This window comes from Salmo salar, chromosome ssa12 (genome assembly GCF_905237065.1).
Source record: "Salmo salar chromosome ssa12, Ssal_v3.1, whole genome shotgun sequence".
Lineage (NCBI taxonomy): Eukaryota > Metazoa > Chordata > Actinopteri > Salmoniformes > Salmonidae > Salmo > Salmo salar.
In genome coordinates, this window is record NC_059453.1 from 82,640,396 (window position 1) to 82,654,129 (window position 13,734).

Below are 13,734 nucleotides of genomic sequence, written 5' to 3' on the forward strand. Positions count from 1 at the left end.
TCTGTGGAGATGGGGGAATCTTCCAGAAGGACTAACATCTCTGCAGCACTCCACTAATCAGGCCTTTATGGTAGAGTGGTCAGACAGAAGCCACTCCTCAGTAAAAGGCACATGACAGCCTGCTTGGAGTTTGCCAAAAGGCACCTAAAGGACTCTCAGACCATGAGAAACAAGATTCTCTGGTCTGATGAAACCAGATTGAACACTTTGGCCTGAATGGCAAGCATCACGTCTGGAGGAAACCTGGCATCCTCCCTACGGTGAAGTATGGTGGTGGCAGCATCATGCTGTGGGGGTGTTTTTCAGCAGCAGGGACTGGGAGACTAGTCAGGATCAAGGGACAGATGAACGGAACAAAGTACAGAGATCCTTGATGAAAACCTGCTCCAGAGCACTAAGGACCTCAGACTGGGGCGAAGGTTCACTTTCCAACAGGACAACGACCATGTTTCAATGCGTCTCTTCCCAACCTTAGCACACAGCCAAGACAACGCAGGAGTGGCTTCGGGACAAGTCTCTGAATGTCCTTCAGTGGCCCAGCCAGAGTCCGGACTTGAACCCGATCTAACATCTCTGGAGAGACCTGAAAATAGCTGTGCAGCAACGCTCCCCATTCAACCTGACAGAGCTTGAGAGGATCTGTAACGAATGGGAGAAACTCTCCAAATAAAGGTGTGCCAAGCATGTAGCGCCATACCCAAGAAGACTCGCTGTAATCGCTGCCAAAGGTGCTTCAACAAAGTACTGAGTAACGGGTCTGAATACCTATGTAAATGTGGTATGTATTTTTTTTTTTACATTATGGGGTATTGTGTGTAGATTGAGGGAAAAAAACTATTTAGTCCATTTTAGAATAAGGCTGTAACGTAACAAAATGTGGAAAAAGTCAAGAGCTCTGAATACATCGACACAGGGGAGTTTTTAACCAGTGTTGCAACATTTCGGGAACTTTCAATAAATTCCCTGGTTTTCTAGAAATCATGGTTGGAGGAAACGAGATTTTGGGAAAACCAGGCAATTTATTGAAAGTTCTCAGAATTTTGCAACCCTATGTTTAACACAATGGAAATGTCTGCACAGAGGACAACAAGGTTAGTGAGGGCTCAGGACAGGATGAGGGCCCGGTTAGGAGCCTGGGATTTCAGTAAACGGAGGTAACGTCTTGCTTTCTCTGTCATTATGAGTTGGTCCTTAGTACGTCCACATACCACTGCTTCCCATGCCTTGGACATCTGAGAACACAACAAAGCATATCAATAACTTCATATGCAAACAGACAAATAGAAGGAAATGAAAACCATCACAAAAGATGATAAAGGACATGTACAACAAAATAGATGTGTGCATTACAGGCTATTTGAAAACTCCTGATTATGATATAGTATACAAATAAACATGGGAAAAGACAGCTATTTAATAATTATTTCACTTAGATAGCAGCCAATGGTAGCGTTTCATTAGAGTACTCACTGGGGTTGGGGGCACTGGGTTGGAATATGCACCACTCTCACTGGGTCCTAAACAGAAGCCCTGATCCAGAACATTCTCCTCTTTATCTTCAGTCTTCATACAAAAGGATGAGGAGTTGAGAGACATCTCAGCCTGCCACAAGGATGACAATATACAAATCAATAGAGGAAATCACCATCAACAATAACAGCAGAATTCAATTCATTTCTAATGAATGTACCTTAGAAAAGGTTTTCGGCTCGGACTTCATGGACTGATGCCTGGCAGTGACCATCTCTTTGCAGTCCATGACATCCAGAGCCAGAGATTTACGCACTTTCTTCATTGGAGGTCGATGCTGGAAGTAAAGGAATGGACCACATAGTCAGACCATTTCATAAGACTGAGAAGCATCATTTGTGTAAGTAAATTATTGTAAAATGACATCATACTCACCACCTGCTTGCGTCTTTGCTCAGGTGGACTCTCATCCGTCACGATCAGCTCAATCCCAGCCTCTTTCAAGAGGACCTCTTTCAAGTCCTCCTCATTCGGAGTCTGAGGCTAAGACATACAGAAATAAACTATTTTCAGCAGGATATTGAAGAAATTATCCATACAAATCGTCTGACAATCCAGGTGCTTTCATTGACAACAGTAGCAAGTGAGGGACTCACCATTGGTCGCAGAGGACCATACTTCTCCATGGCATTTTTGAATGGAGTTGGAGTCCGTGGGGTGGTGTCAAGATTTGACTTGTGGTTGGGTGTGATGAACCTTTATAAAAAGACAAACTTAATATAATTCTCTACTGCTACGAGAGATTAATCATATCGCATGCCAATAATAACTTCGCGCATACAAGACAACTGTGTGTCAATAATGCCTTATTACATACACTGAGTTTGGGTACAGCTTGGATGCGCAAACAGAGTTTTCCTTCTGTGTGAGTGGAGTCTTGTCACGGTGTAGTGGTGTGGTAACCCCAGACTTCTGATTGCACACTGGGGTAGAGGTGAGAGATGGATTCTCCAGCTCAAAGTTGTCCTGTTTGGTCCACATGTTGAGGAACTGGAAACACACACCACATTTAGAAACCATTTCACTAATATGACACCTAACATCCATTTGCAATAGTACCCCCCAAAGCAACTCGCCCAAGCCTCCCCCATTTCTCCTTCACCCAAATCCAGATAGCTGATGTTCTGAAAGAGCTGCAAAATCTGGACCCCTACAAATCAGCCGGGCTAGACAATCTGGACCCTCTCTTTCTAAAATTATCTGCCGAAAATGTTGCAACCCCTGTTACTAGCCTGTTCAACCTCTCTTTCGCATCGTCTAGAGATTCCCAAAGATTGGAAAGCTGCCGCGGTCATCCCCCTCTTCAAAAGGGGGAGACACTCTAGACCCAAACTGCAACAGACCTATATCCATCCTACCCTGCCTTTCTAAGGTCTTCGAAAGCCAAGATAACAAACAGATCACCGACCATTTCGAATCCCACCGTACCTTCTCCGCTATGCAATCTGGTTTCCGAGCTGGTCATGGGTGCACCTCAGCCACGCTCAACGTCCTAAACGATATCATAACCGCCATCGATAAGAGACATTACTGTGCAGCCGTATTCATCAACCTGGCCAAGGCTTTCGACTCTGTCAATCACCACATTCTTATCGGCAGACTCAACAGCCTTGGTTTCTCAAATGATTGCCTCGCCTGGTTCACCAACTACTTCTCTGATAGAGTTCAGTGTGTCAAAATCGGAGGGCCTGTCGTCCGGACCTCTGGCAGTCTCTATGGGGGTGCCACAGGGTTCAATTCTTGAGCCGACTCTCTTCTCTGTATACATCAATGATATCGCTCTTGCTGCTGGTGATTCTCTGATCCACCTCTATGCAGACGACACCATTCTGTATACCGCTGGCCCTTCTTTGGACACTGTGTTAACTAACCTCCAGACAAGCTTCAATGTCATACAACTCTCCTTCCGTGGCCTCCAACTGCTCTTAAATGCAAGTAAGAATAATGCATGCTCTTCAACCGATCGCTGCCCGCACCTGCCCGCCCATCCAGCATCACTACTCTGGACAGTTCTGACTTAGAATATGTGGACAACTACAAATACCTAGGTGTCTGGTTAGACTGTAAACTCTCCTTCCAGACTCACATTAAGCATCTCCAATCCAAAATTAAATCTAGAATCGGCTTCCTATTTCGCAACAAAGCATCCTTCACTCATGCTGCCAAACATACCCTCGTAAAACTGACCATCCTACCAAATCCTCGACTTCAGCAATGTCATTTACAAAATACACTCTACTCAACAAATTGGATGAAGTCTATCACAGTGCCATCCATTTTGTCACCAAAGCCCCATATACTACCCACCACTGCGACATGTACGCTCTCGTTGGCTGGCTCTCGCTTCATACTCAATACCAAACCCACTGGCTCCAGGTCATCTACAAGTCTCTGCTAGGTAAATCCCCGCCTTATCTCAGCTCACTGGTCACCATAGCAGCCCCCACCCATAGCACGTGCTCCAGCAGGTATATCTCTCTGGTCACCCCCAAAGCCAAATTCTTCCTTTGGCTGCCTTTCCTTCCAGTTCTCTGCTGCCAATGACTGGAACGAACTGCAAAAATCACTGAAGCTGGAGACTCATATCTCCCTCACTAGCTTTAAGCACCAGCTGTCAGAGCAGCTCACAGATCACTGCACCTGTACATAGCCCATCTGTAAATAGCCCATCCAACTACCTCATCCCCATAACGTATTTTATTTATTTATCTTGCTCCTTTGCACCCCAGTACCTCTACTTGCACATTCATCTTCTGCACATCTACCATTCCAGTGTTTAATTGCTATATTGTAATTACTTCGCTACCATGGCCTATTTATTGCCTTATCTCCCTTATCCTACCTCATTTTCACACACTGTATAGACTTTTTCTACTGTATTATTGACTGAATGTTTGTTTTACTCCATGTGTAACTCTGTGTTGTCGTATGTGTCGAACTGCTTTGCTTTATCTTGGCCAGGTACAAAGCAATGGCAGCGACGAGTCATTTTACTGTGTTCGGTCATGGTGGTTGAGCCATTACCTGTGAGGGAGAGAAGGGCAGGATCTTGACCGGGGTGCTCTTGGGGGTCCTGGAGTTGTTGGAGTCAGGGGACAGAGCTATGCGACGGCGGCTACGGCGGTTCAGTATGGAAGGTGGGGTGATTCCTCCAGGGGAGATGGGGATCAGCTCCCCCCGGTTACCCTTACTGAGTTCCTGTAGGGCACTGCCCTCCAGACGGAACTGGGTCCGCTCTGGGCTCTGGCTCTCCTCGGGCAGATCAAAGACAGCCATGTTACACCAGCCATCCAGGTCCTGGTAGAGGAAAAGAAACAGAAACAAAGTAAGGAAGAGTTTATGAAAATAAATATAAATAAATACTAATTCATACCAAAATAGTCAGACATCTTGTCTGCCATATCTGATCATCAAATGAGATCTCTTTGGTGTTCCATTCAAAGCAGAAGATGAACGTGGTGAAATTCAGAAGACAGAGGTATTAAGATGACCCCATCCAGCACTCTTACCCCATCCACCATCTCCATCACCTCTTTTAAGGCTGGGCCGTTGGGAGAGAGGAAGCCTGAGCTGTCCACCACCCAGCTACTGGTATTCAGTTCACCTCCTGGGGTGTTTGGCTCACTTTTGGGGGTCTTTGACTGTTGAGGAGAGACAGCCTTGTGGGAGCCTGCTTCTTTCGGGCCTCCTCTAACAGTGGATGTATTGGCATTCTCCTGTAGGGAGCGACATAAGCTTGAAAACCAGAATGGAGATCCAGAACAATAGATTAAATGAATATGAACACACACACAGCTACCAGAGCAATGTGTACTACCTTGAAGACTAGTATAAAGTAGTAATATTGTAACATGCAGATGCTCTGCATGTAATGCACTTTATACAGTGCATTCAGAAAATATTCAGACCCCTTGACTTTTTCCACGTTACAGCCATATTCTAAAATTGATTACATTGATGAGGGAAAAAAACTAATCCACACACAATACTCCATAATGACAAAGCAAAAACATGTTTTTAGAAATGTTTTCAAATGTATAAAAATTAAAAATAAACAGAAATATCACATTTAGATAAGCATTCAGACCCATTACTCAGTACTTTGTTGAAGAACCTTTGGCAGCGATTAGAGCCTCAAGTCTTCTTGGGTATGACGCTACAAACTTGGCACACCTTTATTTGGGGAGGTCATCCATTCTTCTCTGCAGATCCTCTCAAGCCTCTGTCAGGTTGGATGGGGAGCGTCACTGCACATATATTTTCAGGTCTCTCCAAAGATGTTCGATCGGGTTCAAGTACGGGCTCTGGCTGGGCCACTGAAGGACATTGAGACTTGTCCCAAAGCCACTCCTGCATTGTCTTGGCTGTGTGCTTAGGGTTGTTGTCCTGTTGGAAAGTGAACCCTTGCCCCAGTCTGAGGTCCTGAGTGCTCTGGAGCAGGTCTTCATCAAGGATCTCTCAGTACCTTGCTCTGTTCATCTTTCCTTCGATCCTGACTAGTCTCGCAGTCCCTGCTGCAGAAGAACATCCCCATAGCATGATGCTGCCACTACACTTAACCGTAGGGATGGTGCCAGGTTTCCTCCAGATGTGACACTTGGCATTCAGGCCAAATAGTTCAATCTTGGTATCATCAGCCCAGAGAATCTTGTTTCTCATGGTCTGAGAGTCCTTTAGGTGCTTTTTGGCAAACTCCAAGCAGGCAGTCATGTGCTTTTTACTGAGGAGTGGCTTCCGTCTGGCCACTCTACCATAAAGGCCTGATTAGTGGAGTGCTGCAGAGATGGTTGTCCTTCTGGAAGGTTCTCCCATCTTCACAGAGGAACTCTGAAGCTCTGTCAGAGTGACCATCGGGTTCCTTATTTTATAATTTTTTTTACCCCCTTTTTCTCCCCAATTTCATGATTACGATCTTGTCTCATCGCTGCAACTCCCCAACGGGCTCGGGAGAGGAGAAAGTGTAGTCATGCGTCCTCCGAAACATTTACATTTTAGTCATTTAGCAGACGCTCTTATCCAGAGCGACTTACAGTAGTGATTGCATACATTTCATTTCGTGCATTTGTATTTTTTTTTGTACTGGCCCCCCGTGGGAATCGAACCCACAACCCTGGCATTGCACACACCATGCTGGCGTTGCAAACACCATGCTCTACCAACTGAGCCACAGGGAAACATGACCTGCCAAGTCGCGCTTCTTAACACCTGCTCGCTTAACCCGGAAGCCAGCCGCACAAATGTGTCGGAGAAAACACTTTTCAACTGACGACCGGAGTCAGCCTGCAGACGCCCGGCCCGCCACAAGGAGTTGCTAGACCGTGAGGAGCAAAGTAAAGCCCACCCGGCCAAACCCTCCCCTAACCCGGACGACGCTGGGCCAATTGTGCTCCACCCTATGGGACTCCCGGTCACGGCCGGTTATGACAGCCTGGGATCGAACCCCAGGCTGTAGTAATGCTGCAACACTGCAATGCTGTGCCTTAGAACGCTGCTCCACTCGGGAGGCTGACCATCGGGTTCTTGGTCACCTCCCTGACCAAAGCCCTTCTCCTCCGATTGCTCAGTTTGACCGGGCAGCCAGCTCTAGAAAGAGTCTTTGTGGTTCCAAACTTCTTCCATTTAAGAATGATGGAGGTCACCGTGTTCCTGGGGACCTTCAATGCTGCTGCAGAAATGTTTTGATACCCTTTCCCAGATCTGTGCCTCGACCCAATCCTGCCTCAGAGCTCTACGGACAATTCCTTCGACCTAATGGCTTGGAATTTTCTCTGATATGCACTGTCAACTGTGGGGCATTATATAGACAGGTGTGTGCCTTTCCAAATCATGTCCAATCAATTGAATTTACCACAGATGGACTTTTGTAGAAACATCTCAAGGATGATCAATGGAAACAGGATGCACCTGTGCTCAATTTTGAATCTCATAGCAAAGGGTCTGGATACTTATGTAAGAGATGTGTTTTTAATTTTTAATACATTTGCAAAAATGTCTAAAAACCTGTTATTGCTTAGTCATTATGTGGTATTGTGTGTAGATTGATTAAATAAATAAAAATTCTCATCAATTTTAGAATAAGGCTGTAATGTAACAGAAGGTAGAAAAGGGGAAGGGGTCTGAATACTTTCCGAAGGCACTGCATTTATAATATAAAACACTCAAGTTTATCTGCTTTCCCCCCTATAGAAGTTAGCAGTGTTTGCATTTTACCGGCAGTGTGGGGTCTTGGTCTGGTTCCCTCTCCATAGAACCACTATAGTCCATCTGCAGAGACATGTTTTTCTGTCAAACATGATTTGTTATAACAAGGAATAGTTTGAGCATAGCCCAGATGTTGTCAAACTGACTTCAGAAGGAACCAACCTGCTGATCTCTACTGTGGTGGGCCATGCTCTCCTCTGGTTCCATCTGCTGACATTTCCGAGAAGGATCCACCCTGCTGTAGAAGCCCATCTCAACCTTACGCTTGATGGTTGAGTTCCAGTGGTTCTTCACAGCATTATCTGTTCTGGAACGTGAAATTTTAACATAATGTTGTAGTAATCAAGATATAGCTAGTGTATGAAGTCGAGCACTAATCCAACTCCAATCCATTCAATTGCATTTATCACAAAATATGTGGAGACCAATAAACTGTTCCGAGTGATCCTGACATTTCAGCTCAGACATATCAGAGTGACTCTCTTAGCTGGAGTACATGTCAACACAGTTACCTTCCGGGGAGCAGCTTGGCGATCTCAGCCCAGCGGTTTCCCAGCATGCAGTGGGCCTTGTAGATGATGAGGTCCTCCTCTGCTGTCCAGGAGGATTTCTTCACATCCGGGTTGAGGTGGTTGTGCCAGCGTTCCCGGCACTGCTTCCCCAGCCGGCCCTTCAGGTGCTTGGCCACAATAGCCCACTGCTTGTTGCCATACCTGTTCACCAGGTCTATCACCTGTGGAGAGGAATGCAGGGTTGGTGGCCGTCTGAAAATGTGGCCTCTGTATGGCAGTACAAGCCACCCGGAGGCTGTCCTTAGATAGGAGTCAAAGCAGCCAGTGGAAAGTAGAGCTGACTGAACAACTACTTGTAAAACTCAACAACCAAAGTTTCTCTCACAAAGAAGTCTAGTAGAACTGATTGTAGAATAGTCACCATCACAACTAACCTTCTCGTCCTCCTCTTTGGTCCAGGGCCCTTTGACCAGATCTGGATCCAGAACCTTCAACCAGCGGTGCTGGCACTGGTGTTCTGAGCGATTCTGTGCCATACAGGGTTACCATACAGTTAATGATTTAATGCAAAATAAACCACACACGCCTTCAGAATGTATTTAATATTTTAACCCTTCAGTTGTATTATTTATATTGTCAACTGGAAATAAAAGAATATATACTGTACTCTGTCAAACTCGCTCACCGGTAAAATGCTGGCAATGTATTTCCAGTCATTTGACCCCCGGTTTTGGACCAACGCTTTCAGATTGTCATCCTGAGAATAAAGTACAGGCATTTTATGAAGAGCTAAGTAACTAGCTCATTCCAAATAACCAACCATTTATAGATCAGCATTGGTGGGGGATGTATAAGGGGACATGAACTCACCTCATCTTGTGTCCATTTCACTTTGACCTTTCCACAGTCTCTCTGTTCAGCCACGTCAGAGTCAGTGTCCTGATACATTGCCTCCTCCCCATCCTCTCTAAAAAAGACAAGCAACAGGGTGTGGTGGTCGAGATCAAACTCATGCAAAGGGCGCACATGCATTGTACTGAAAAGTAGCTGGCTTGGGTGTTAGTCACAGAATTCTCAAACAAAGCATTTTTACACCTAGCTAGGTACTTAATACAAGCAACAGATTATGTGAGCTAGTAAACGTTTGTGCTCGCTGATTTCTACGGTATGCATTAGAACATTCGCTAATTTATCGTTTCATGCCATGATTTGACTAGTGTAACGTTAGTTAGCAACATCTGACGTCGACCTCAACTGGTAGGGTGACAAAAGGGCGGTCAAATCACATAAATGCGCAAAAATAATCGATGACAATCAGTAATCTCATATTATAAAATGGTACATAGATCCCTGTCCTCTTAAAAATAACATTAGGATATGAGCATTGTTATTTATCCAACAGCTGTTGTAGCGAACAATAACAAATGTTAGAATCCGATTAGCTAACTACTTACCCGCGCGCCCACCAGGACATCTCCCTTTGCTTTACCTCCATCACCCTTAACTAAAATAGATTGTATATTTTTTTGCCCACGTCGTGCATATATTTACAAACTATATTATAGGAGCAAGTATGTTTGTCGTATATAATCCACGTTGGTAAAAACAACAAATCTAATTGTCGCTGGGCTAGGTACACTGGATTGCTGACAACACACTAGTCCGCGCTCAAGTTCCTATCTCGCGCGCTTCTTTTCTCGCAGGCTCTCCGCTTTCCCGGGAGTGACGTGACCAGAGCTGTGCGCGCGCAGAACTGAAACGTTCTGTTTGTTCATAGAAAGTCATTGATTCGTTCCTATGATTTGTCAAGGGACACAAGTGTGTATATATATATATATATATACACACATTTTTTGTTTTAATTGACCCGGATTGTCTGATTAGTGACTTTTTACAATGCTGTTTCTCTGTCTACCGAATAAACTAGAGATAAACGCTCACAAACTATAAACTGGGTTGTTCGAGCCCTGAATGCTGATTGGCTGACAGCCATGGAATATCAGACCATTTGACAAAACATTTGTTTTTACTGCTCTAATTACATTGCTAACCATTTTATTATAGCAATAATGCACCTCGGGGTTTGTGATATATGGCCAATATGCCTGGACACAGCCCTTAGCCATGGTATACTGGCCATATACCACACCCCCTCCACCTTGTCTTTGCGGGCTTTCATTACCAAACAGGTGAGACAATCTACCAGCAGATTAAAAACAAGCTGCATTGTAATTAGGCAACCATTCAATGACTGTCTAAAAACATGGATGAGGAGCTTGCCAGTGCTGGTAAGAAAACAGATTTATTTGGCAAAGCAATTTCAATCTCTGCATAGGGTACATTTATGCTAATTAATATGAAGAATAATCAAAACAATTGCATGTTAAATCATGTGGTGGTGAGACATTTTAACTGTGTTGAATTATTTGCTTCATAGATGCGTCCATGAGTTTTCAGTGCCCATCTCCCTCAGAGCTTGACAGAGGCTTCTTGGACCAGAGTTTGTCTGTGTCTGCTCTGTCACTGACAGGACAGTCCACATCGGTGCTACCTCCAAATAGAATTGTTGTTGAGTACTATGGTTCCAAACAATCCCTCCTGGCCTCCCTGTGTCAGTCTCCCAAACCTGTGTCCCCCTCTCAAGCCATGAACCTGAACTCTAAGGAGGCTACACAAACACCAGGCCTCACTATACCTGTAGAGAGCAAGTCCTCTACTCCTGCTGATCGGGTCCTCCTCCAGAAACCCAAACTAGCCTGCCCATTGGATCTATCCTACATTGATCTGACTGCCTCGCAGGTTGCCTGGGAGGTCTCCCTAATCAAACCTGAGACTAACAGTCCAAAACCGATCCTTGAGTCAAGCACGTTGGAGACTACCTTGAGTCCCAAGTTCCAGTCTGCACCACCATCCCTGGCTGAGATCTCCCTGATCTGGTCAGGCTCACCCCCACATGGAATTAACGCAGAGGACAACCAGAGGTCCTGGAAGGAGGTCACTATGGGTTCTAGTCTCAGTTCCAGCCTGAGCCAGACCTCAGGTTCAGCAGCTGAGGATGAATGGCAGAGACGCACAGCCATCCCTACAGGTTTTGACAAGCAAAAGTGGGGATGTGACAGTGCTGTACTGAAAAGTTGAGGTAAGGTTCTCTGGTTCAGTGACTTATTTTTTTTTAGTTGCTGCCGTGTCCTGGCCAGAAAGTATTTTTGATGTAAGTGGACTAGAGCTGGCATGAGATTTCCTAGTTAAACTAAGACTTCAGAGTTTGTTTAATAGCTTGTGTATTGACATGTTCTCTTATTTCACCTTTACAGACCTTAAGGAGGATATTCAAGATGCCTGTGAATTTTATTTTACATTAACCTATTATAGTAAATAAAGTTTTGTATTGATTTAAATCGACAATGCCTCTTGAGTATTTAGGGAATGACGCAAATGCCAACATTTATGATACTATAGCACAAACGAGTACTAAATCAAATGTATATTGTATGAGGTTTCCCACATTTAGAACACTAAACAAATCATCTCTTCAGTTTGACGGAGGATAGGGCGTTACATTTTGTATTTAATGGAAACACTATATAGAAGGCTCTAGACTGTGGATTTGGCTATTTCAGCCACACCTGTTACGGACGTGTAAAATTGAGTGCACAGCCATGCAATCTCCTCAGACAAACATTGGCAGTAGAAGGGCCTTACTGAACCGCTCAGTGACTTTAAATGTGATAGGGTGCCACCTTTCGTCAAATTTCTGCCCTGTTAATAGTGCCCTGGTCAACGAAGTGCTGTTATTGTGAAGTAGAAACTTCCAGGCGCAACAATGGCTCGGCCGTGAAGTGGTAAGCCAAAGGAGCTCACAGAACGGGACCGCTGAAGCGCGTAAAAAATCTGTCCTTGGTTGCAACACTCACTAACAAGTTCCAAACTGCCTCTGGAAGCAATGTCAGCACAAGAACTGTTCATCGGGAGCTTCATGAAATTGGTTTCCATGGCTGAGCAACCACACACAAGCCTAAGATCCCCATGCGCAATGCCAAGCGTCAGCTATAGTGGTGAAAAGCTCACCGCCATTGGACTCTGGCGCAGTGGAACGCTGAATCACGCTTCACCGTCTGACGGATTAATCTGGGTTTGGAGGATGCCAGGAGAACGCTACCTGCATCGTGCCAACTAAAGTTTGGAGGAATAATGGTCTGGAGCTGTTTTTCATGGTTCGGGCTAGGCCCTTAGATCCAGTGACGGATAATCTTAACACTACAGCATACAATAACGTTCTAGACGATTCTGTGCATCCAACTTCGTGGCAAAAGTTTGGGGAAGTAAATTCCCTGTTTCAGCATGACAACCTGTTCGAGGTCTGAACAAAAACACCTTTTGGGATGAATTGTAACCCAGGCCTAATTGCCCAACCTCACTAATGCTCGTGGCTGAATGGAAGCAAGTCCCAACATCTAGGAAGGCTTTCCATTAGAAGAGTGGAAGGCTGTTATAGCAGCAAAGAGGAGACCAACTTCATATTAATGCCCATGATGTTTGACAAGCAGGTGTCCACATTTTTGGACATGTAGTGTAAATGCACTGCAAAATGTACAAACTCTCACTGGTTGCTAGAGTCGTCAGAACGGGGAAAACCTGGTCTGTCTCATGTCCCTGTATAGGAGAGATGGGATAAATAATTGATATTACATTAATTGCAAATGAATGTCAACCAAAGCCTAGATCAACAAATAGTGTGCATTTTTATCAAAGACTCAGTTGGGCATATCGCTCACCTGGTTGAGCTTCTTGAACTCTACAACCTGGAAGAAGATGTGCTCCAGGATGTGTTTGGCATCCCTTTGGTCTTTATCCAACTTCCCCGTCACCCCCAAGATGTACCCACACTTCCTCACGTAGAACTCTAGATTGTCGTTGGTGCCTGCAGGAAGAATACAGAAAACACTTACCGTTAATAATGCTCGATTCAAATATAACCTGGGGTTAACACTTACATTTGTTGGAGAGCTGTGCCAAATGCACTCTCAGAAGAGAAGGTTTCATCCAGGTCAAGCATGGGGGGGAGGCAGGTCCCTGAAGACAGGCAGAAAGACCTGCTCAAAGCAACCCATAGGAGAACACACACATTTTAGAAGGATGGCAAATTGATAATTTTCTACAATGATCAAGTGTGTATTGTCACATTTTAATAAATCCCAGTCAATTAGCAAAAAGTGTTGTTGAATACAGTCTAGTGCACATGCCATTCTCAGTTGAGTGTACAGAATCCACATCCAATCTGTGAGATGGCTGAGCTAGACAGGAGCTGGGTGAGATTGTGTAGAGCTGGAGAGGGGAAACCTACAGCAGGCTCTAGCTGGGGAAGGGGAGTCTCAAACTGAGGTGTGATCAGCTGGAGGGGCTCAAGTTTGACATCTGCTTGTAGGAACTGCAGTGGGACAAGTCAAACACATTGGTGTCAACAAACACACCGTAAACATGTAGGCAAAGC

The 13,734-nt window shown here is 45.0% G+C and overlaps 2 protein-coding genes across 3 annotated transcripts; one reads left to right on the forward strand and one right to left on the reverse strand.

Moving 5' to 3' along the window:
* Positions 1-747: 747 nt before the first annotated feature.
* On the reverse strand, positions 748-9,996 carry LOC106565720 (myb-related protein B). Of its 2 annotated transcripts, none has more exons than XM_045691847.1 (15): positions 9,698-9,996; positions 9,114-9,210; positions 8,929-9,000; positions 8,678-8,770; positions 8,244-8,464; positions 7,894-8,038; positions 7,741-7,812; positions 5,040-5,246; positions 4,555-4,827; positions 2,348-2,520; positions 2,127-2,226; positions 1,906-2,013; positions 1,691-1,807; positions 1,471-1,602; positions 748-1,232 (listed from the first exon to the last, which is right to left on the reverse strand). In XM_045691847.1, the coding sequence occupies exons 1-15, from the start codon at positions 9,736-9,738 to the stop codon at positions 1,104-1,106; spliced, it is 1,980 nt and encodes a 659-aa protein (XP_045547803.1). In that variant the 5' UTR covers positions 9,739-9,996; the 3' UTR covers positions 748-1,103. The 2 variants fall into 2 exon arrangements, with proteins under 2 accessions (XP_045547803.1, XP_013988608.2); XM_014133133.2 differs by having other exon boundaries at positions 750-1,232; positions 7,741-7,794.
* Positions 9,997-10,427: 431 nt separating this feature from the next.
* Positions 10,428-11,644, forward strand: si:ch73-303b9.1 (uncharacterized). The gene is made up of 3 exons (XM_014133134.2): positions 10,428-10,531; positions 10,681-11,382; positions 11,558-11,644. The coding sequence occupies exons 1-2, from the start codon at positions 10,507-10,509 to the stop codon at positions 11,379-11,381; spliced, it is 726 nt and encodes a 241-aa protein (XP_013988609.2). The 5' UTR covers positions 10,428-10,506; the 3' UTR covers position 11,382; positions 11,558-11,644.
* The last annotated feature ends 2,090 nt before the right edge of the window (positions 11,645-13,734 follow it).